Source organism: Cyprinus carpio, chromosome A11 (genome assembly GCF_018340385.1).
Source record: "Cyprinus carpio isolate SPL01 chromosome A11, ASM1834038v1, whole genome shotgun sequence".
NCBI classification, from domain to species: domain Eukaryota; kingdom Metazoa; phylum Chordata; class Actinopteri; order Cypriniformes; family Cyprinidae; genus Cyprinus; species Cyprinus carpio.
In genome coordinates, this window is record NC_056582.1 from 14,656,082 (window position 1) to 14,678,877 (window position 22,796).

General features: G+C 36.4%; 1 protein-coding gene across 6 annotated transcripts in view; it reads right to left on the reverse strand.

The window, feature by feature from the left end:
- LOC109057470 (kazrin-like) overlaps positions 1 to 22,796 on the reverse strand; it is a 138,304-nt gene that overhangs the window by 10,721 nt on the left and 104,787 nt on the right. For 4 of the 6 annotated variants that reach the window (XM_042766432.1, XM_042766434.1, XM_042766435.1 and 1 more), the window contains 6 exons: positions 22,217 to 22,324; positions 7,092 to 7,283; positions 3,927 to 4,063; positions 2,428 to 2,598; positions 558 to 738; positions 345 to 478 (listed from right to left, as the gene is read on the reverse strand). In XM_042766432.1, the coding sequence (XP_042622366.1) occupies positions 345 to 478; positions 558 to 738; positions 2,428 to 2,598; positions 3,927 to 4,063; positions 7,092 to 7,283; positions 22,217 to 22,324 (923 nt within the window). Of the gene's footprint in view, positions 1 to 316; positions 479 to 557; positions 739 to 2,427; positions 2,599 to 3,926; positions 4,064 to 7,091; positions 7,284 to 19,072; positions 19,587 to 22,216; positions 22,325 to 22,796 lie in introns of those variants that run through there. The other 2 variants (XM_042766436.1, XM_042766438.1) reach the window with 2 other exon arrangements.

Below are 22,796 nucleotides of genomic sequence, written 5' to 3' on the forward strand. Positions count from 1 at the left end.
TTCGTCTGAAAGAAGAAAGTCATATACACCTAGGATGACTTGAAGGTGAGTAATTTATGGGCTAATTTTCATTTTTGGGTGAACTAAACCTTTAAGTAACATTGGCTTCTACAAGCTAAATGTGTAAAACATATTCGGTTCAGTCTTGTGAAGCACAGCTAATTTTCCCCAGTACAAATTGTATCTTGTGATTTATCTACATTAACTACCATCAAGACAAAACGGGCCCCTGAAGCCATGCTAATGAGCAGCGCAGGGACTGAATATTTGAGAAGAGTGAAGGTGGAGATAAAAACAAGTTGGGAAGGCTGATTACTTGGTCGGGGGTGCCAGGCAGCTCTTACATTGCAGAGGGAGTGAGTCCTGTGGCGGGGCGAGTTGATGTCGCTCGGGGTGGAAGAGCGGTCGCCGTCGGCAGCTGAGGCGTCAGATATGATGGAGGGCTGGCGGGAATGACAGGGGCTGATCCTCAAAGCAGCTGTGGTGGCATGAGACTGGTGTGTGAGTGGGCTAAAAGACATTTGGTGTATCTGAGTATGTGGTGTGTAGATCTGTACCTTGCCTGTCTGCGGGGTGCGAATGGTACAGGGTCTGTTGACTCTGTCTGATTGCTGCAGTGAGGGGAAGGTCTGCTTGCATCACCCACTCCTGACTGCCGTTCACCACCGGCTCCGATGGCATCGCCAGAGAGTGACGCTTTGGCACGTCTTTAGTGAGGGTGGCCAGAGACTGCTTTGCCTGGGGTACAAAAACCACACACACACACACACACACACACACACACACACACACACACACACACACACACACACACACACACACACACACACACACACACACACACACAAATGCTCCATATTTCAGTTATAATCACAAGAACCTTTATAAAGTTGGCTCTAAAACTCTGAGGCTACAAGTTAAAATAAAATGCTGATTTTTAAATGTAATAAAGATGTTTTTAATTACAAATGAGGACATGACAGTTAAGTTTATAACATTAAAAAATATTTCTATTTTAAATTTGTCAAAGAATCCCGAAAGAAAACTCATAATTTCCACAAAAATATTAAGCAGCACAAGCATGCTTTCCACATATTATCTTGTGACACTGAAGACTGGAGTAACGACTGCTGAAAATTATCATGACTTTGCCATCATAGAATTAAATTACATTTTAAAATATATTAAAATAGAGAACAGTTATTTAAAATTTTTACTGATGTTTCAAAATATTAGTGTTTTTACTGTATTTTTTAAATACAGAAAAAACAACACTATTATATTTCACTATACACTATTATATTTCTCTCTCTTTTATATTTATATTCTCTCTACTTGTTTTATTTATTACGAATATTTATTAAAAACTTGACCCTCTAACACTAGCACTCTATTCTATTTCTATTCTACTTACTTTTCATTTTATTTATTAAAAAACCTTGACCCTATAACACACGTACTCTATTCTATTCTACTTGTTTTCTTTTATTTATAAAAAAACTTGACCCTCTAACACTAGCACTCTATTCTATTTCTATTCTACCTACTTTTCTTTTTATTTATTAAAAAAAAACTTGACCCTATAACACACGTACTCTATTCTATTCTACTTGTTTTCTTTTATTTATAAAAAAACTTGACCCTCTAACACTAGCACTCTATTCTATTTCTATTCTACCTACTTATTTTGATTGCTTCTATTGTCCTCATCTGTAAGTCACTTAGGATAAAAGCGTCCGCTAAATGTAAATGTAAGTATAAATATTTCTTAATATTATAACAATTAATATTATAACAAAAGAAAAGTTTTATGATTATGTCCAGGGTTAACTTGAAAAAAGAAGAGTTTTTCAATGTGGACTAAATGAAATCTATAAAGTTGTCTTTTTTTTTTTTACCATATCTCATTGTCTTGATGTTTAAGCTTATAAAACATCGAACCCCTCAGATCACTTGGGGTGAAAAACTGTGGATTTCAGACTCTCAGTGGGAGCGAAATCATTAGTACGCTTGAGATAGAGTGTGTGTGTGTGTACTAGTGGGGCACACAGGCACAACAGACTAGGTAGAAGAAGTGAGTAATGATGCTATTACTACACTGTTGACAGACATGTACCTCTTCATGGGGAATTTAGTGTGACTGCATGAGTCCATATGCTTGTTTACACATCATACTGCCAATCCAGCAAATGTAAAATTGCATAATGCAATTGGGGATTCATGATCCATCTATGGATCTTAACTGATTAACTTTGAGTCTGATATATCTGCAGTCTGAGCCACTGAGACATAATTTGAGAGCCTCAAATGATAAGAGATAGAAACCATCAATAGAGAATGAGTTAAGACTAGATAATAGGTGTATGTATTTATGGCTTTGTGGGAAGTGGAAGTGTACGTCTGCGAGAGAGAGAGATGCTATCTCACCATGGTAAGCTCTGCTTCCAGCTCTTTGATTCTGTTCTCCTTCATGTCTATCTGGGAGCGCAGGACGCTGGCTTGTTCTGTGGCCTCTTTGGTCTGCCGGCGCAGGTCCCATTTCTCTCTCTCCAGCATGTCCTTCTCTTTAGCCAGAGACTTTACCGCATCCTCGCTCTCCTGTAGGACAGCACACGGTCAGCGTCAGTTGGTTATACATGTGTAACATTCATACATGCTCAAGAAACTCTAGATAAGTGGATCTGTCAACATATTGTTGACTGTATCGATCCCTAATGTTGTTTACCTATACCTTGCACATACAACCAAATGTATACTGTTGAATTTATTGCTTATTGTGGCAAATGTTGTCACTTATTTCTAGATAAAGTCAAACTGCAATGTTCACAACTGCTACAGAAAATATATCTGTTTAACTGGAATAGTGTTTAACTCGAATAACACTGTAAATGATATAATTACATTTACATTTCATTACATAATTAATATTTAGAAAGTATTAGAGCAATCATGTATGCCACTGATCCACTTGCAAACATTTTTTCCAGTTAAAAAACATAATGAAAGCAAAATAGATGAATAAACACATAACATAAAATATTATGATATATAGCAGGGATCCTCAAATCTGGCCCATGAGATCCACTTTCCTGCAGAGTTTAGCTCTAACTGTAATCAAACACACCTGAGCATACTAATCAGTGTCTTCAGGATCATTAGAAAATCACAGTGTTTAAAATGTAAAATTAAAAAAAAAAAACATAAAACTCTGCAGCGCATTGGCCCTCCAGGGCAAGATTTGAGAAACCCTGATATATAGTATCTTGGAGATAAATAATTAACATAATTATTAAAATAAATAAATAATCATAAAATAATAAATAACTTACATAATTTCACAATTTGGTATTATTATCCGCAATAAACTCACACACGCACAGAAAAAAAAGATGAAAAACCACCTCACTGATCTTAAGTTAAAAAAAGTAATAAAAGCATAAAAAATAAATAATACAAGCAAAGATATATGATAAATAGTATCTTGACAAATAAAAATATAAAAATATATATCATTTTATTTAATAATTTACATAATAATAATAATAATAATAAAAATACGACTTTTCATGTCTTTGGTGTTACCATAATATAAAAATACTAATAGAATTTGATGTAAAATACTTCCCTGGGCTTCCTCAATCAAGATCAAATCATTACTTTTATCGTTACTTTTAAAGAGTGACACTCCCGACAAAAAATCATATTAGTCAGTGGTAAATTAATCGTTCTTTGTAAATCTACAACTATCTAGTGTAACCCTGAGCAAAAAGAAAAAGATTTAATAATTATTATAGCACGATAGGTTTAATGTTAGATTGACAAACTTGATTTTTTTTTTAAAGATTATATCAGAAGACACACATAAAGCGTATATAAACTGAACTGAAGTGTCCGTGTGGATTGCATGCACAGGTACTGCACGTCACCTTTCTGTGCTGGTCATAGTTTCTGATGAAGTCTCGGAGCTGCTCTTCTCGGCTCTCCAGTGTTGTGTACAGCTGCTGCATCTGGTTCACCAGGTCAGCCTTTTCTGTCTTCAACCGCTTCCGATCACCCTTCATAGCTACACACAAACAGTAATAATATTTACTTTTAGCATATAAGTATGTAACTATCTGAGTGTGTCCTAGATCATAACATTCATATTTTATTGTTTTTGCAGTGTGGCTACAAACAAAATACAGGCTTTGTGCCCTTGAATGACAGGCATCTGCAAGTGAGCCCTGACCCCATATGACAGATAAGAGTTGTGGATATACAAAGTGAAAGATTACCCTGTGTGTACAAAATAAATAGTCTTAAACTTAAAATCTAGTGTCTTGTTAGGCACTCTTTATTGTTGGATTTAAGTCGATGTTAGTTGGATTCTGTTTTATTGTTAATATCATTAGCGTAAATAAAGAACTGTGTTGCAGTGCACTGCTCAAAACAGCCTCCAGGGGGCACCATGCGCCACTATAAACATCCCACGCGGAAAAGAGACATTTGTGTTCTGTTACAAAATAATTATCAGTGAACACAAATGCGTTCAATTTTAAGGGTTTATTTTGAGAGGAAGCATGAGGGGTAACCTAACAATTCAATCTTTTATTAACATTTCATTTACAACAACCTAAAGCGTGCTCTGGTCTGCCTTTGCAGCTTGTAAAAAGTAAATCATTTATTTTACTTGAGACAACTGTCTCTTTCCCCCCAAAGCTCATTCCACAGTCAAACCCATTTTCCCACTATCATTCGAGAGCTGTTGACATTCATGAGCACACATGCACCCCACCACCTATCACTTCTCCCTCTCTAACCCATCTTTCTATTCTCCAAAAGGGCCAAAAAGACCCAAATCCAGTTTAGTTTGCTAAAAACTCTGCATAACACAGCCTGCCATGTGTAGAATATTTATAATGGACTGGCAGGTTGCTTCAATTCCTGTTTAGGTACTATAGGTGTTACATTACAAACTGAATGACTAAGTTTCAAGTAACACAGTTGACCTAGTAAAGTGTGTCAAATCTAGTACAGGGTGTTCAACACACAGTAGATCTCTTTAAAGAGTGTTCAAAAACCAATTAGATCATATTTTAATGTGATTTGGATACTTTGCTCAACGCTGTCGTATAAGAGACATGTACAGACTAAAATATGATATCATGATTTGCTGTATATATTGACAGCTGCTGCTCTGTTAATTAGAATTAACTGATTGACTGACTTAAGTTATCTGTTTATCTGTTTAAAACATTTCACATTTAATAAATATAAAAATGTGAATTCATTAGATAATAAAATATTAAACCAAATGACTTCTTTTTAAGACCACACAAACACACTTTTCAAGCAAACATTTCACAAAAAGGGATTCAATTGAGAGCAAATGTAGACCTTTGCATATTCTCTTTCTTCGCAGATTGTTTTCTTGAGAAAAAAGCAAGTTATCTAGATTCCTATGATGTCTAGGGTGTCATCTCATGTGCGTTTCCTTAAAGGGATACTCCACCCCAAAATAAAAAAATTTCATCCTTAATCACCTACCCCCATGTCATTCCAAACCCGTAAAAGCTCTGATCATCTTCGGAACACAATTTAAGATATTTTGGATGAAAACCGGGAGGCCTGTGACTGTCCCATAGACTGCCAAGTAAATAACAGTGTCAAGGTCCATAAAAGGTATGAAAGTCGTTGTCAGAATACTTTTCTTGCAAATCAAAGCTTCATACACATAGAAACAGCGCGTCCTTGTGGCGCGGATGATACAGAAGAGCATACGGAGCAGACGGTGATATGGAGAGACACAGAGGAGACTGTTGACAAAGGAATTGTTGAAAAAAGTCATTATTTTTGTTTTCTTCGCTTACAAAAAGTGCTCCCATTGCTTCATATAACACAGATTGCACGTCTGATGGCAGATGGAGTATTCTGACCACGACTTTCATACCTTTTATAGACTCTGACACTGTTATTTATTTGGCATTCTATGGGACAGTCACAGGCCTCCCGCTTTTCATCCAAAATATCTTAAATTGTGTTCCGAAGACAAACTAAGTTTTTACGGGTTTGGAACGACATAGGGGTAAGTGATTAATGACAAAATTTTCATTTTGGGGTTAAGTGATTCAGAAGATCTCAACAATGTCTTAAACTACGCTTAGAATGGTCATGATACCAGAAGTCTGAGATTAAAAGTCTAAGATTTTAATATAAACTTCATCAATAACATTTCCAATGAATCAATTATTTGTGATATGCTAGCTGTATTCATTTTATAACCCTTTATCCTTACTGAATTTCAACAGTTCTTCAGAAATCATTCTAATATGCTGAATAACAGCATTATTTATAAATGTTTTTCTTTTGATCAGCTTAATGCATCCTTGCTGAATAAAAGTATTAATTTCTTTAAAAAAAGTACTGTCTCCAAACTTATGATCATCACTATAAAACTAAAACTAAATATATGTTCTGACATTTTATACGTCAGCACTTGAGTTTTATCGCTGTCATAAACAACATTCTAAAAACCCTGCTTTCACACTTCATCCTGAAGCACCTCCAGCTCACACTGATGAGACACACTTTTGTACGAATGACGTTATGTATCAAAACTCAACTCTGTCTTCTAGCGCTTGGGTCCTCTGTTTATACAAGTCTGTTAAATACACTTAAAGAGCATTACTCGGCAGATAAACAGATAGCAGACAAGATAAGCTTGTCTACAAGTGCACACAGACATTAAATTCTCTGGTGACAGGTAGATTAGGCATCTATTACGCTCTCAACTGAAATACATGCCTCACACATACTTGAAAGTATCTTTTGACGGCATTTCTTTCATCTTTAAACTGTCTTTCATCCTCTTGACCAACAACATCAGTAATCTATATCTATTTTTTTTGTTTTGTTAAACCAGTCAGTCTCACTTATCGACTAGTCGGACATACTTGGACGCCCACTGTGACCCATCTCTATTACTGAAACAATGATTTTGGGTAAACTCAGGCAGTATTGATGTGTCTAGGGAGGGTGAAGTGCTTGCACAGCACACAGGGGGGATTTTTCTGGTAATCCTGCAATACTGGCTTTGTGATTGGGGTTCAGACCTTGTAAGGCCTCCTTGGCACGTTCCAGCTCCTGCTCCTTCTCCCCCAGCTGCACCTTGAGCTCGGCGGCGGAGAGCGTGTCGACCGAGCAGCCGCCGTGTGAGTCCTCCAGGTCTTTACTCAACATGTCCTTCATCTGCCTGAGGAGGTGCACCTCTTCCTGCAACTGAGCCACCTCCTCCCTCAGCAACACTGTGGGAGAAATCCAGAGAGACGGAGATAAAGAAATCACTTAGTAACAAGTAGCTCTCAGCAAGTCCTCTGTTTTGATGCTACATGTTATTTTTTTTATTTTCCATGTGGCCAGCAGGCTAAGAGGAAACAGCATAATTATGAAAAACAAAGAGTGGCTGTTAAGATACTTCATTTTTTATTTCTCACTTTTAAACAATGCTATCTTTCATGCCTTTTTAATCACATAGAAGCACATCACATAATAAAGAAGCAACATTCAGATCTGGAGGGGGTGAGAGACAATTTCTATGCTATTTTCAAGGCTGTTTCAAAGAGTCAAGGGAGTTAGAGAACAGACACATTAGGAATGAGAGTGAAACCACGGCAACAAGAGCGGGACACAGGCCCACTTAAAGCAAAACAGCAGTAATTGGCAATATATCAACAGATACACAAGCAAAACTGTTTAGGCATTGAGAGACGTGAGGCTGAGAGGACAAAAATGTTCCAGAGCCTCTTTTAATGAGCCGAAGAGTGGTGCTTGCTTTGCTTTGAATGAAGAAAAAAAGAAGATAAAAAAAACCCGGCCCATATCTCAACCCCACACAGAGAGTGCCTATAAACCAGAGCAAAGCTGATTGAAGGACTTTCAAAAGCTCATTTGGCGACTTTCTGTTGTCAACATTTCAGTTGAAGTCTTGTCCCTCTAATGTGCCGGAAATTCACAGAACATCAGAGTCACGAAAGTAAGCCGAATTAAAAATGCTGCCAGTCAGGTGTGCTCCTGACTCTACTGATATGCTCAGTAAGTGAATATATTAAACGGAGGCCTTCGCTCAATGTACTCTGCATTACCAGGCAAAAGCTGCGACATCAATCTTTTTCAAGGGAAACGAGGGAGCTTATCAAGTAATAGAATTCAATTAACTGTAAACTATAATGCACCAACGCTGCAGCCTGGACAATAAACGCCCAGCTGGGATAAAATAAATCTGCAGCACTTATCAAGAGCAATCAATACAATTAATGAGGTATTTTGCTTGGAGTGCAACATGGTAATGTAAAATACATCTTGCCAGGCATTTCATGGTTTTATATTATAATCCCCCCCCCCCCCCCCCCGTTTTTCAGTGCTGGGTGCATAAAACAGGACAAAAACACTTCTGAACAAAGTAGCAGTTAATTATATACATTTAAGATGTTTTATTCCTCTGCTCGAATCCCAACATAATATACTCCTGATAAAAATTAATATTTTATATATATATATATACACACACACACACACACACACACACACACACACACATAAATTAATGTATATATATATAATAATATACTGTGTGTGTGTATATATATATATATATATATATATATATATATATATATATATATATATAAAGACATAAAAAATTATTAAAAAAACTTTAGCAAGAAAAAAATATTTTGATTGAGCATTGCATAATCAATAGGATTTACTGTTTTTTTTAAATATGAAATGATTTAAAAATATGTATTATACAGTTAACTCTTGTGGTTCTTTAAATGCATTAATAAATTTAACATGTTATTTCCATAATTAATCACACCAACTTGTGTAAATGTGTAATGTGTAAAATCAACAGCCCTTATACAGTATATTTTAATAGTGTGTATATATTTTTTATCTAATAGAGCAGTTTATTAATCAAAGATGTAATTGTTTTGGAAGTTGTATTTAATCTCAGGGCGCATGAGCCAGCTTTGTGAGTGCAGTAACCACTGGTACCTCACCTCCACTTTAATGTGACATGAGAGCACTTTCAGATAAAACTGACAATTAAATCACTTCAACCAGCTAATGTCGCAGTTCGATAGTGGAGGTTTGAAAGCGATCCCACTCTTAAGCCGTGAACATGCGAGACAGAGAGTGTGCCAGCCACGTATGGAGATAGCACAAGGTGCTCGAGGCATTTCTTCAGCCTGCTGTTGACAAGGTGAGCGTCTGCAGCGCCACTGATAAGACAGAGACAGGGACAGCCCATTGGTCAGTGTCTGCGCCCACTACCAGGGAGAGGCAAGCAACCGGGTTTCAACATGGCACAAGAAGCTCCTTTTCCTGGAAAGTGTCATCTTTCACGCTGTCGCGTTGGAGACCAAAGCCACTTATTCATTTGTTTAACTTGGCGGAGACTTATTTGGGGCAGTGGGTCCAGCTGTTGTCCTGCTTTGAGCTTCAGCACATACACAGAGCTTTGGCTTACTACCAGTATTTGTATGAGAACTATGTAGCTTCTGCGTTCAAGCAGCAGTTCTGTTGGTTTGTGCCAAACTCTTGGGCTAAAAATGCAAAGAGTATGAATCATAAAATTATACAGAGCATGCAAGATCCTTCATGTTAAACCACAAATTTTGCAGCAAACACATGCGTCAAGCTCTGAAATTCAAAAATCATGGGAACAATCAACAACAAACAACATACTAGCCATTGATTGAATCAACGCTGATCTCTGACATGTTGAAATACTCAAACAATTAAGTTCTGTATTATTTATTCTTAGTGTTCCTAAGATACAAACAAATCAGCAGACCACAACACTTCTTTAGGGAATAAAAGAGGTTCAGAAAGAAGTCAATGGTTGCATCATTGTACAAATGTCAACATTAAAAGGCAAAATCAGTGTTTGCTATTTACTAGTATGCTATCTGGGAAAACCAGGAATGGACATTTGCAAAGGGAAATACAGGTACATTACAAGCAAAACAAACAATACAACTCAACAAACAATAAAACCTGTGATGTGATGACCCAAATACAGATTTGAGTGAAATTATTTTATAATTGGTACCAGTATACCAACAAGTGTTTTGTTTTTTTGTAATTAAAATAAAGCTAAAAAAAAGAATATTAGATGAAAAACTTATTGATACTAAGAAACTAATTGAAATACGTAAGTTTTAAGTTTGAAAAAAAAACTAAAGTTATAGAGAAATAAAAGCTAATAAACTGACAAAAGCACATAAAATTACTAAACAGAAAATTAAAACTGAAAAAAAATTTAATTTATAAAATTATAATAGTATATAAATAATACTGAAATAACACTGCCGTTAATAAAAAAGTCCATTATAAATGTACAAAACAATCAACCTAGCAATAAGGCAAACACTGCAATACAGTAATTTTAATACTGAAGTTTAAGGCCCCGTTTACACTAGTGCGTTTTCGTTTTATAACCGCGTTTTAGAATGAAAAAGATCCTCGTCTACACTGGCGTTTCCGCTGCGTTTCATAAACGATCTCCGTTTACACTACACAACCTAAAACGCATGTCACATGACCATTCATGCAGGTACAGCCATAGATATGAATAGGCAGATTCACTATTGTTTAAATCGTGGACGCGTCTACGTGCTTTTAGCGATCGAATGGGGAATCTACCTATATCTATGGGTACAACAATGTGCATGATGTAATTGTTTGCACGGTCGCCAAGAAACGCAGAGCGAATGTGGGCAGCGTTCATTGTCTCTATTTGAAGAGGCTGACGAGTCTTCACTCTCAGGTTTGTGTGGAATCTCATCAGAACTTCATGAAAGTATAAAGTGTCTTTGGGTTTTTATGGTGTAAGAACTGAGGCTGATAAACACAAAAGCAATCAGGCCCTAATTCCCCAAAATGCACTGTTCAATCGATTCGCACTGGCGTCATATATCCTTCTCACTTATCATCTCAAAAGCCAAACTAACCATGCACTTTTTTGCTTCGCAGCCACAGTGTGTAGATAAATCGATGCAAAACTAAGCTAAGTCATAAAGTAGTTATGGAAGAGTCTGTAAGAGCAATAAACCTGAATTTATTAACTGTAAAGCTACTAAACTAGATTTAATTTCTATTAAATCTGTTATTCAAACTAGAATCAAGTAGGTCAAAACGAAGCACCAAATTCTTGTGCTTAACTTTCATTCCATCACACTTGTAAAAAAAGGAAAATGATTTAATTTAAAATCTCAATCACATTGACGCTGCTGTCTTGTGCCAGTAAATGATGACAGTAACCAGCTATATAAACTTTGCAGCGGCAGCAATATTTTCTACTGCATAGATTGTCTTTATCTGACAGTTTTTGTCCTGCGGTTCTGCAGATCTGTGATAAAGCATTTTGTAAAGGGCTGAACTCCAGAATGCATGTTTCAACGGATCTGTAGACAAGTTCTGATGTATAACCACCTCCACGAGACTCCCAAACGACCTGTACACACAACTGAGTCTTTAGGCAACTCTACAAAAATATCCTCAAAAGGAGCTCATCACAGAAAATACAGCAGAAGAGGAAAAACTAAGCATTGTTTGTGGCAGGGAAATAAATCATTGAGTTGGTTCTCCAAGAACAAAGTGCATCTTTACATGTTAGAGTATAACAAAGTTCTGGGGTCCCACTGGCCCTAACAGACTTCTATCCCAGAGTAGACCACGTAAGGTCAATGATGGAGAGGTTGCAGGCTCTGGCACACTTTCCAAATCTCAAGGGATGGCTGGATTTATGGAATGATCTAGATATTAAAAAGCCATTCTTTATGCAAAGCAGTTTGCATGCAAAAAGCATAGTGAATAAAAAAGATCCACAGTTTGTTTCAAATAGTTAGGATAACAAAGGTTTACTAATTAAACAATGTACTACAGAAACATTTAATACCACAGATTAAATGTGAATCAACCAAGGGTTTACTGTGACTGTAACTCCAAATGATCCATTAATGAAAAATGTAAAACATTTCCCCTAGACATGGGCACAGTGTCTGTGGCATTTTCCCACAGTGCTTTCCCAAACTAGCTTTGATACTGACTCAGATATGACTGTTTTAGGAGCTCTAAACCTTAAGATTGCATTTTGGGAATTTTTTGGTGAGAGTCTACAACAACGCAGCAGCAGCAGCAGCAACAGCAGGGGATTTCACTGTGAGCTGCAGTGGTTTTAATCATTGATTAAGATGAGCGAGCAGCATGCTGTCGAGAGTTCAAAAAACCTCTCGCTCTGAGCCTGTGTGAGTCAGAGAAGGTGAACAGATAAAACACAAAAGAGAATATCATTAAAGTGGATTATTTAAATTCCTCACTATTCAATCTCATTCTTAAGGCTCTCTTTGATTTATGCTTTTTCCTTTGAGATATTATGATCAATACAAAAGAATGTTTCAGCACATACTTTCTTTTTCATCACTTATATTTTACATTTTATCCTTAGGAGCACAAGTTCACAGCAAATACAGAAGCTGTGCGGTACGCGTCCCACGCATAAATGAGATACAGTCCTCAGGAAGGTTTGTGTTACAGTTAGTGTAAATCTTTTTGAGGATATTGAATGCTTTGAAACCAGTGGGAAATCTGACTTTAGATGTTATTGGTCAGTCTATAAGGTCGTTGGAATGGGCCCTTGTTCATCTTAGCATTTGTTATTTTAAAAAATCATTTTCTTAAAGGAATATTCTGGTTTCAGTGCAAGTTTAGCTCAATCGACAGCACTTGTTGCAAAATGTTGATTAGCACAGTAATTAATTTCCAATTGTCCATCTATATCTATATATATATACACACACACAGTATAAGGAATTATAGTGAGGCACTTATAATAAAAGTGAAGGGGACCAATCCGAAAAAGATAAATACTCTGTGATTTGATAGCTCTAAAACAATATCCATGTTAACATGGTTTTAAGGCCGAATACTAAAACTACTAACCATTTGGAGTAAAGTTATATCCAATTTTACAACTTTGTTGCCATGACAATGTAACTCATAAAACCCTAAACAACTTCAGAACTCAAATAAGCTCAAATAAGCTAAGTTTTGAGGGAAGAGTATATGGTTCTTTATAAAAGTTTTTACATAAAATTATAGGCTTCAGATTTTGGTTTTTAAATCCTCCAAAAATTGACCCCATTTACTTTCATTATAAAGTGCTGTCATGTAACTTTGCTTTTTGACTTTTCTACAGGAAATGAGGGACAGCTGAATTATTATTATTATTATTATTAATTAACATTATGCCACAAACAACTGTTGACTGAATTTATTTTAGTCTGAACCAGGAATATTTCCCTAATAATTGTTTAGTTTTCAAGTAAAAATTTCTAAATTTCCTTAAAACAAGATTGCAGAAGTTTTGTTTGATTTATGCTCACAACAAGAAATTAATAAGACAAAGAAGCACAATACAAAATATACTCTCTGAAGTCTTCTTATCTTACAAAATTGCGCCTTTTTTCAATTACATTTATCTTTAAATGAAGGATCTTTATATAGTAAAAAAAAAAAAGAAAAACAAGTCTAGAAAAATTAATATGGTGCAAAGAGTTCATCTACAGAGAACGTCTACGCAAAGATTAATGGTCTTCACGGCATAGTGTTCAATAGATCACACATGCTTTAAGCAGGGCAGCTATTGGCAATGGCACGTATATGTCCCTGCAGACTGATAACTAGCTTCCTAGTGAGTCGTTCGACTTGGATGATTATGGATATAATTCACAGGCAAAGAACGTGATTCCGTGGGCTGCAGCGGGAGACCACAGAGGTTGGTGCCTTGATGATAAGGGCCACTCTTCATCTGATGGATCACGCTGCTAATGCCTCTTAGGCTGAGAACCAAATTACAGAAGCACAAATCACAGCTCTCGTTTGTGGCTTGAGAGGAGAGCAGAGGTCGAGAGAGGCAGAGAGTGATACTCTTATCCTGCTTTGATAGCAGCGAATCCAGCCACGCAACCTCTCTGACCTCCTGTCAATCACAGAGCTGCCCTGCATGTTAAAACACAAAATGCATTTGAAAGGTTAATTAAATTAGCATTTTACATTATACTAAGCAACAGCTTAGTGTTATAAAGACCAGCTTTTGTTGTATTTTGGATGTTGGCTTGGCTTATTAGCTAGCTTAAAGTTAACATGAAATCAAAACGGACCATTCTTATTGTTTATTATTAATGAATTACCGTGAGCATTATTATTTTTTTAAATTCATGTGACCTCATAATCTTTAATCAAAATATCTTCCCCGCACTCTTGCAATGACATCTTATTTCCGTTTACGTATACACTGGTGCGAGGGCGGCACAACATGGCACTCACATGAGATCGAAGCAACAATAGTACAACGAACCAATAAATTCTATATGGACAAAATGAAGTCCAACCCTACATTTCTTCTTGTTCAAGAAGCTGTTTCACTTGGATATCTCAAGACAAATCGGACAAAATTGATGTAAACGTATGATATTTATGTCAATTTTATTATTATTTTTTTTATATGACCAAAGTTGTATGATATCACAATCTCATGCAAATACTTATTTATTATATATTTTTTATAAAATTACTTAATCTTACACATTTCAGAAGTTTATACTTTTAGAAATTTGTTCTTATTTTAAACAAACAGAATCAAAATAAACACAGCTCAGTACGCAAAAAGAATATTAAATATTAATAAATAATTTACACAGGATGCATTCATCATATATTATAATTTATCTATTCATAAACTGAGCATTCATTTTCAGATTACATAATTTCTTAAGCAAATGCCAGCAAATTAATTGACTTAACTGGTGAATTAACTTTAACAAATATTTCATTATTTTTATTAATATTAAACGGAATTAATACAAACTAAAGAAATATATTTTCAAATATTTATTTTGCATTAATTAACATTTGAACTAAAATTTATTTATGCTTAGGTAAACCATGTTACTATGACGCTTAAAACATAGTATTTTAAGTTACATAATTGTAACTTAAGTTACATTAATGATTTAACATTATTGTATTGACTGTCAAGTTATCAAAAAGCAAAAATAAAACAAATAACAATAATTGGTTCTTTATTAGTTATCAGACACTTAAACACAAAAATCATCATAAAAAAAATTCAAACAACCATTTCCTTCATTAACCAGCTTCTCCCAAATGACCATGCTGGCTAACTATCTTCACCAACTAACTTTTTCTGGTTAATATCATGGCAGCTAGCATTAAACCTCACCATTTACTTGATATTTACAATTAAAACACAACTATCCCTGAAAGCTTAATACACATACTCTTAAAACAAGACACCTATCTTATCTTTCTGTCACCCGTTTCTCAGCACTAGCTTTTACATTTGTTATTTTCAGAGCTAATTCAGGAAATTTGTTTTATTGCCCTTCTTGTGTTTCTGTCTAGTTCTCCTCATTTGTAAGTTGTCTTGAATAAGAGCATCTGCTAAATGAATAAATGTAAATGGAATTGTAAACAGTGAGCCAAGCCATAACTGCAGAACACTGTCTCTGAAGAGAAGCCTGTCAGAAATGCTAAATATCAGCTCGATTTGGATTTGGACTGGATTGTTGCTTGGAACAACTGCCAAAAATGCTAAATGAGCCAGTTACTAATACATCAAGTGAAATGCATAATTCCAAGACAGTTTTATTAATCCGGATGAAATATTTGCGTACTCCACATTAAACCCCAGCGTGACCCAAATATGCTGACCCATATAGGCGAAGAAAATCAACCTCAGCATTTCTTTTAAGACCTACACAAGAGCTTATATCAAAAATAGCACCCACGTCAAATGACATTTCCAAATCAGAGCTGTGATAGAAGCATTATTAAAGGGTAGGAGGTGTGGGCTGCTATACTACGATAAAGCTACTTGTGCCAGCAGCGAAATAATGCATGAAAACGCATTACAAGTCTCACGCTATGCAGAGAGATTGCGGGTGACACTTGTATGCCTTTTGGCGAGAAAATGTGGCTGACTTGTGTGTAGCACACTTTTGAGATGAAGAGACGATGTAAAGCACATGCATTGTGTGGCATCTGAGCAGAATCATATAAAATTTTGCATGCATGATGTGTGTGTGTGCTTCTAGTCCTCTGTGTAGGGATATCTGAGGGTAACAGCTGTGCTGAATTAATTGCTCTGCGTTTAAATTGCAAGCAAGTTCAGCCTGCCCATGCCAACTGGAGATAGTGGTAATTGATTCACACTTTCATTAAGGACAGATTAGGCCATGCCAGCGAATTGGCATCAAGTGCCTGAAAACGTGATGTTCCAAATTTACGCCTGTAAATCTATCAGCTTATATATATATGTTTCTTGAGCACCACATCAGTATATTGGAACTCACGAATGATGATGATAATAATAATATCATAATACCACTATATATATATATATATATATATATATATATATATATATATATATATATATATATGAGCACCACATCAGTATAATATATATATATGTTTCTTGAGCACCACATCAGTATATTATGATTTCCGAAGGATCATGTGACACTGAAGACTGGAGTAATGGCTGCTGATAAATAACTGAATAAATAAAATAGCCGAATAAATTACATTTAACAATTAATATAATTAAATTGTAATTATATGTCACATTATTACTTTTTACTTTATCATTGACCTAATAAATGAGGGGGGGGGATCCTTCGTCTTTTGCAATACAAAGTAGCATTCAGAACATTTAAAAAAAACTTTTTTGGCAGCTTGGCTGCAAATAAACAGCTTGTTCTGAACTTTCAGATGTCAGCAAGATTTAATATATATTTACATGTGACCACACATATTTACATGCCAGTGTTGACTAATTCGTGTTTGGAAACTTGGCCTGCCAGGGAAGTAATAAGGGCTTGAATTCAAATATTCAAAGCTCTGTTACTTTGTTGTTTTTGTCCACCTCCTACTCAAGCATATGCTTTCCTCTGATACTGGAATAAATTAGCTTGACAGCAGCAAATCCTGTTGAGCAATTGTCTCAGACTGCACAATTTTTTTTTTCAGGACATATAATTTGCTCTGTTATATAACACAAACACTTAAGTGAAGTGTCTCATTTTAAAATCCCTGTGGACTTGGCTGAGGTGACAGAATGCAACATAATCAATTATCAATCAGCCCATTTAAACAACAAATTACTATCACAACAATAAACATGCAAAAAATCCATAACTATAAACCCCAAAAATTACAATGATGCAGTAGTAAATATACTACAAAATTTGAATGATGCAGTGGTAAATATACTATTTATAATTGTATGTGAAATAAATCTCACCTCTAAGGGCCCTACATAACACACATACATAAATATAAAGAATATCACCAGGTATATTTTACTATGTTGTCCAGTCCTACCATAGATACAAAAGCCATACACAAACACACCAATTGTGTATACCAGCACGTTTGAAATCATTCTTAACAAGAGACCAGCACCAATGTCCTTGTCTAATGTAAGATGATCTCAAAGAGAAACGGTGGAAGTGTCCTCAGGCAAGGTTAAGGAAGAACACAAAAACAACATTCAATCATTCAGTCAAAAACAATACTACCCTACCCTAAAAACTTTCAAAGGCACAAGCTGCACTGTCATACCACAGAGATCAAACACTTAAATTCCAATGAATCAAACAAGCGTTTCAGGAAGTGTGTTCACAATAAACCAAGCATTCAAAAGTACACAGCTGAGCAGCTTCAGATGAAAAATGACTTCATAAGACACCTCACACATCCATCACCTATATAATTATCTTCATGAGAGTGAATGTGCAGTATGTGGGCTGAGACAGTGTAACGTTAGGTAAACTACTGTACGCGTGATTCACATTCCTCCTCTTTTGCCAATGGCAACTATCAAAGTGTCTAAATATGATCCATAAGTTCCTGCTAGGTCTTTTGTTAGACTTTGTATAAGGAGTGTAAAGATCAGTCTCACAGTGTTGATTTAGCGGGGTGTGGAGAAGACGCAGGGATTATTACTAGCCACTACAGACAAATAAACAGGCTGATTCAGGATCAGCTCTTTTGGTTTCTTGAGTAAACCAATGAGAGAGGATTGTAAAGATTTTAAAATGTCACAACATACTGAAACAAGGGATTAACAAGCTTGGGAAATGTCCATGAATTGTTTCCACTTTTACAATAAAAGGTAAATACAACATAAAAAAAAATAGAAAATTAAATGTTTTTCTTTTAATTTCTCCGCTTATACAACCATTTTTACAACCCAGTTCCCATCATCTATCATTTTCATACATTCAAAGCAGACTGTTGTGACAGATTATTGTTCAGATTAAGGGATGTGCAAATATCCCTCACATAAACAGCCAGCATGATGCCTCTGTATGGCCATCTCATATGATCTCACAAACAACGTATGTGTCACTAACATAATTACAGCTGAATACTGGATAAGAGCTACACGTCACACACATGTTAATCATACGTATAGTGTCATAGCATTACTCCAGATTACGTGAAATTAAGACAAGTATATACATGCCTTGTATGTGCTTTGCTCATCAAATAGTCTAAAACTTGGTCATCCATCAAAGTACTAAAGGTTTAATCGGCCGTATGGGATATAGGTCAGTGTTCAATTTTTTTTTGACTTATTTGTCCCACCAGTAAATCCATAACACACAAAACCTTAAATGTAATCTTTTTAATTTATATTATGGCCTACTTGACTTCTTCAAAAAGGATCTGAAAATTGTTAACTTTCTGACAGCCATAATATTATTAAGTCACAATTTCTATTTTATACAATCTAGGTTTAACAAAGAAACTCCTGGTTGGGAACCACTGATATGGGTCACCCAATTCACTACATATACACCTGCCAGTACGAGTGAAGAGCCTCTGTGCATTGTAAATATGTACAGATTCACATGACTGATCAGCTGGTTATATAATTCAGTGGTGTGTCATGGCTGTAGTTTCCGTCTTAAATTCATGTACACAGACAAACACTCACCTGGCCTGCCCTCCTCTTTTTCAGATCTCATGCCCCCCACAGTGCCGGCTCCAGCAGGCTCCACTGTCAGCGCCGGTGTTTCTTCTCATAGCAAGAAAATTCAACTAACACACACACACTTGTACACAGTTCACTCCTACTGCTGCCCACACACTCCTCCCTAACAGGTTACTAGGGAGGTGTTCCCGAGTGAGTACAAACAAGTTTGAGCCGCCTTCCTCTTTGAGCCGTATACCTGTTCTGGGAGTTTCTCTTGGGCATTTTCTAAAGTTCCCCACCCCCTCTACCTGTTTTTGCTCTCTGTCACACATACACACTCCTCCCAGCCTAAAAAGTGCATTAAGTTCAAAAGGGAAATGGCACATTCATAGGACAGGGGGAGGAGACAAATAGCTTTCCTGATCAGGTGAGAGGGCAGGTGTGTGTCTCTTCAGAGGCCCCACAGCTCCATCTAATGGTGGGAACAAGACACAGACAGACTGTTCTTTTAATGTTAAAGCAACAGTTCCCTAAAAATAAAAATTCTGAATTTCGGTCTTTCTCTATATGGAATATTTTTATGATCCTTTAATGGTGCTTTTTTGTCATTTTCTGAGCTATTCACTTTCATTATATAGAAAAGAGCATCCATGACATTCTGCTTAATTTGAACTAATTTTACATAAGATTTATTAAAAATAAGCTAAAAAAATTTCAATTAACAAACCTATTAATAGATTAAACTGATATAAAAATAAAAACTGCCTTCTGATTTTTGGTGCCATTCACTTTTATTGTGTAGAAAAGAGCATTCAGGACATTCTGATAAAGTTTACCTTATACTGAAGCAAGAAACTCAAACAAATTTGGAATGACATTAGGGAGGATAACTCATCATGACCGAGTTTCCATTTTTGACTGAACTGTCCCTTTAAGGCATGTCAGCAATCACTGTGACCTTTATAAACCCCCCAAAACTTGGTCTTTCTTGAACTAAAAGTATATCCACTTTTGTCCACCATCTTTCTCCCTCCCCATCCCATAATTCTTTGCAACAGACTCTGTTCAGAGATCTGTGGGATGTATTGTCAGATAAAGGGTTGGTTGAGTGTCCTCTTTCTCATGGAACTAATGGAGCCACTGTCAGATAGGGGCCCACTCTCTGTCACATTGCACCGGCTTCAACCTGCAGTGAGTGGCAGTCTCGAACACAGCCAGGCAGGAGGACTCAAGGGCTTTCAGGGTCTTAACACACACTCATCTCTCCTTTTATCACTCTCTCTTAAAGACCAGGATGCTAGTGCTGAGTTCAGAGTGCCTGCTGGAAAAAAATGACCAGTTTGTACACAAACAACTCAATGTGATACTTTGAAGCATATGCTGTTAGTGTAATGAATGAGTGACTGCCCTAATATCAGATAGGATGGGCCCAGGAGCTCTTGTGGGTTGATTAAATATACACATGTCCATCAGGAAAAGCTCAGCTGGAGAGTATTTGTTGAGTTGTTGTTTTCCGAGGGGTGCTGCACATAAGTGAGCTTTTATGGGCATGTGAGGCTGAAAGTAATGGATTTAGTACATTAAAGCATCTCTAATACGGCTGCCTGCTTCCTTTTATTTCTCAGCTCCATAGATACAGTTGCGTGGCAGACTGAGCGTTATCTTTCAAAACAATTTAAGGCTCGGCTGGGAATAATGAAGTACTGACAGCAAGCACAACATCAATAATGCTTTTTGCGCAGGGTGAAACGAACAAGACAAGGGAATAGAACAGATACAGAAAAAGAGCGAGAATGAAAACAAGAGAAAGAAAAAGAAAGAAAAAGAGAAAGAATAAGATAGAACAGAACAATCCTGTGACAGCACCATAAAGTGATGGCATCAGAAAATTCTGTGATACGTTGATATAGACCATGATGGTAATACTGTCGAATGAGACATACACAAAATATAAAATGAGACATACACAAAATATAAAATGAGACATGGCTGGGCAGCAGGCTGAGACATACACAAAATATAAAATGAGACATACACAAAATCTAAAACGGCTGGGCAGCAGGCAGCATCATCAGCCAATAATAGCAATGCCTAATAGCAATAGCACAGTAATAGCAAGGTACTTTCTGGTATTTTTGTTAATAGAATAGAATAGAATAGAATAGAATAGAATAGAATAGAATAGAATAGAAATGAGCAAGACAAAACAGAACAGAAATTAACAGAATAAAACACATCTGCTGACCACAACAAACAGAAAAAAACGAAAAGAACAGAACAGAGCAGAACAGTAATGAACAATAGAAAAGAACAAAACAAAAGAGAAATGAACAGAACAGAAAAAAAATGAACAAAGAACTGAACACAAACAACTAAATAAAACAATAGAATATAAAACTGAAGAAATTAATAGAACATAACAGAGTACAAACTAAGAGAACAGATACTAACAGCAGAACAAAACATTAAAACAGAAATGAACATAAGAGTAGAATAAAAGAGAGCATAACACAGCAGAACAGACTGCACATACTAATACAGTGTGTATGCATATTAGTGTGTGTAAACTAGTATAAATGGATAAATGGATGCTGTCATCCATTAGCATGCAGTGTTCCCCATCAGCCTGACTGAAGTCGAAAATGATTCCCAGTACTGGTTAAAATGAAGATCCTCTATCATCCTACGAGGATAGTTTGGCTTCTTTGTGATGTTGGCTTTGATACAGACATAAAGATGATGATTTTAGGAGAAAAGCACTCCGGAGTGAAAGGCAATAGAGAGTAACAGGCATCATTATGTGTGGAAATGGGATGTCTAGAATAAGACTTAGAGATTCTGTTCAATTTCCAGTTTGATCAATACACTTCATAATGACGCCTCCCCGCAGCGGGTGACATTATACAAATCAGACAAAGCTTTTTCGTTTCCTTGGAATATGACTCTCTCGCAATTTGTACAAGTGCATTTCTTAAATCACACACACTTTGTTCCTCACAAACACATAAGCAGGGGGAAAAAAGCTGAAAATTCACAGGACAATGGTTTTGTTTTATTTGCCTTTCACCATTGTGATGAATTACCCGAGCTCTGCATGTGCATAGCCTGTGGAAAATGACTACTAAGCACTGAAACATTGTGCTTATGCATATATGGACATCTTACCTTTGTCAAGTGAAGAATCTGGAGTTCCGAAGTCCATCAACCTTGACATGCCTCTCTGGAAAGTGAGATCAGAAACCAATGCTTTCTGCCGGTGGTGGACTGAAGGATCTGCAAGATAAGAACAAAAAAGATTTGATCATTATGCTTCTTCAAGCTCGTTCGTTTCATCAGATCCAAGCCAACAGAGAGATTTGACATTTTCGCCTTTGTAAGTGGCCGAGGTTGGCGAAGTGCAGGCCTCCTATGAAAAAGGCGTGCTGAGTGTTTCGCTGCATCTCTGGCGAGCATCTCACAGCTATTACTGCTTATCTGTAATTAACTCTGAAATGGTGACACACAAAAGCGCCACATCCACTGAATGGCTTTTAAAGGCAAATAATCACCCTCTGTCCGCGGCCCACGAAGTAGCCATAATCAGTGTGCATTGAAAGTGACAGGTAGCAATTTCATGTACATTGCAAGGAACAACACACTGAATCATGATTTTCCCTCGGATCTGAAAGGGAAGAGGAAAGCTAACAATGTTCGTTTGATGAGGACTAGAGAGTGCTGAGATTTACAATCACCATCAATCATCTTC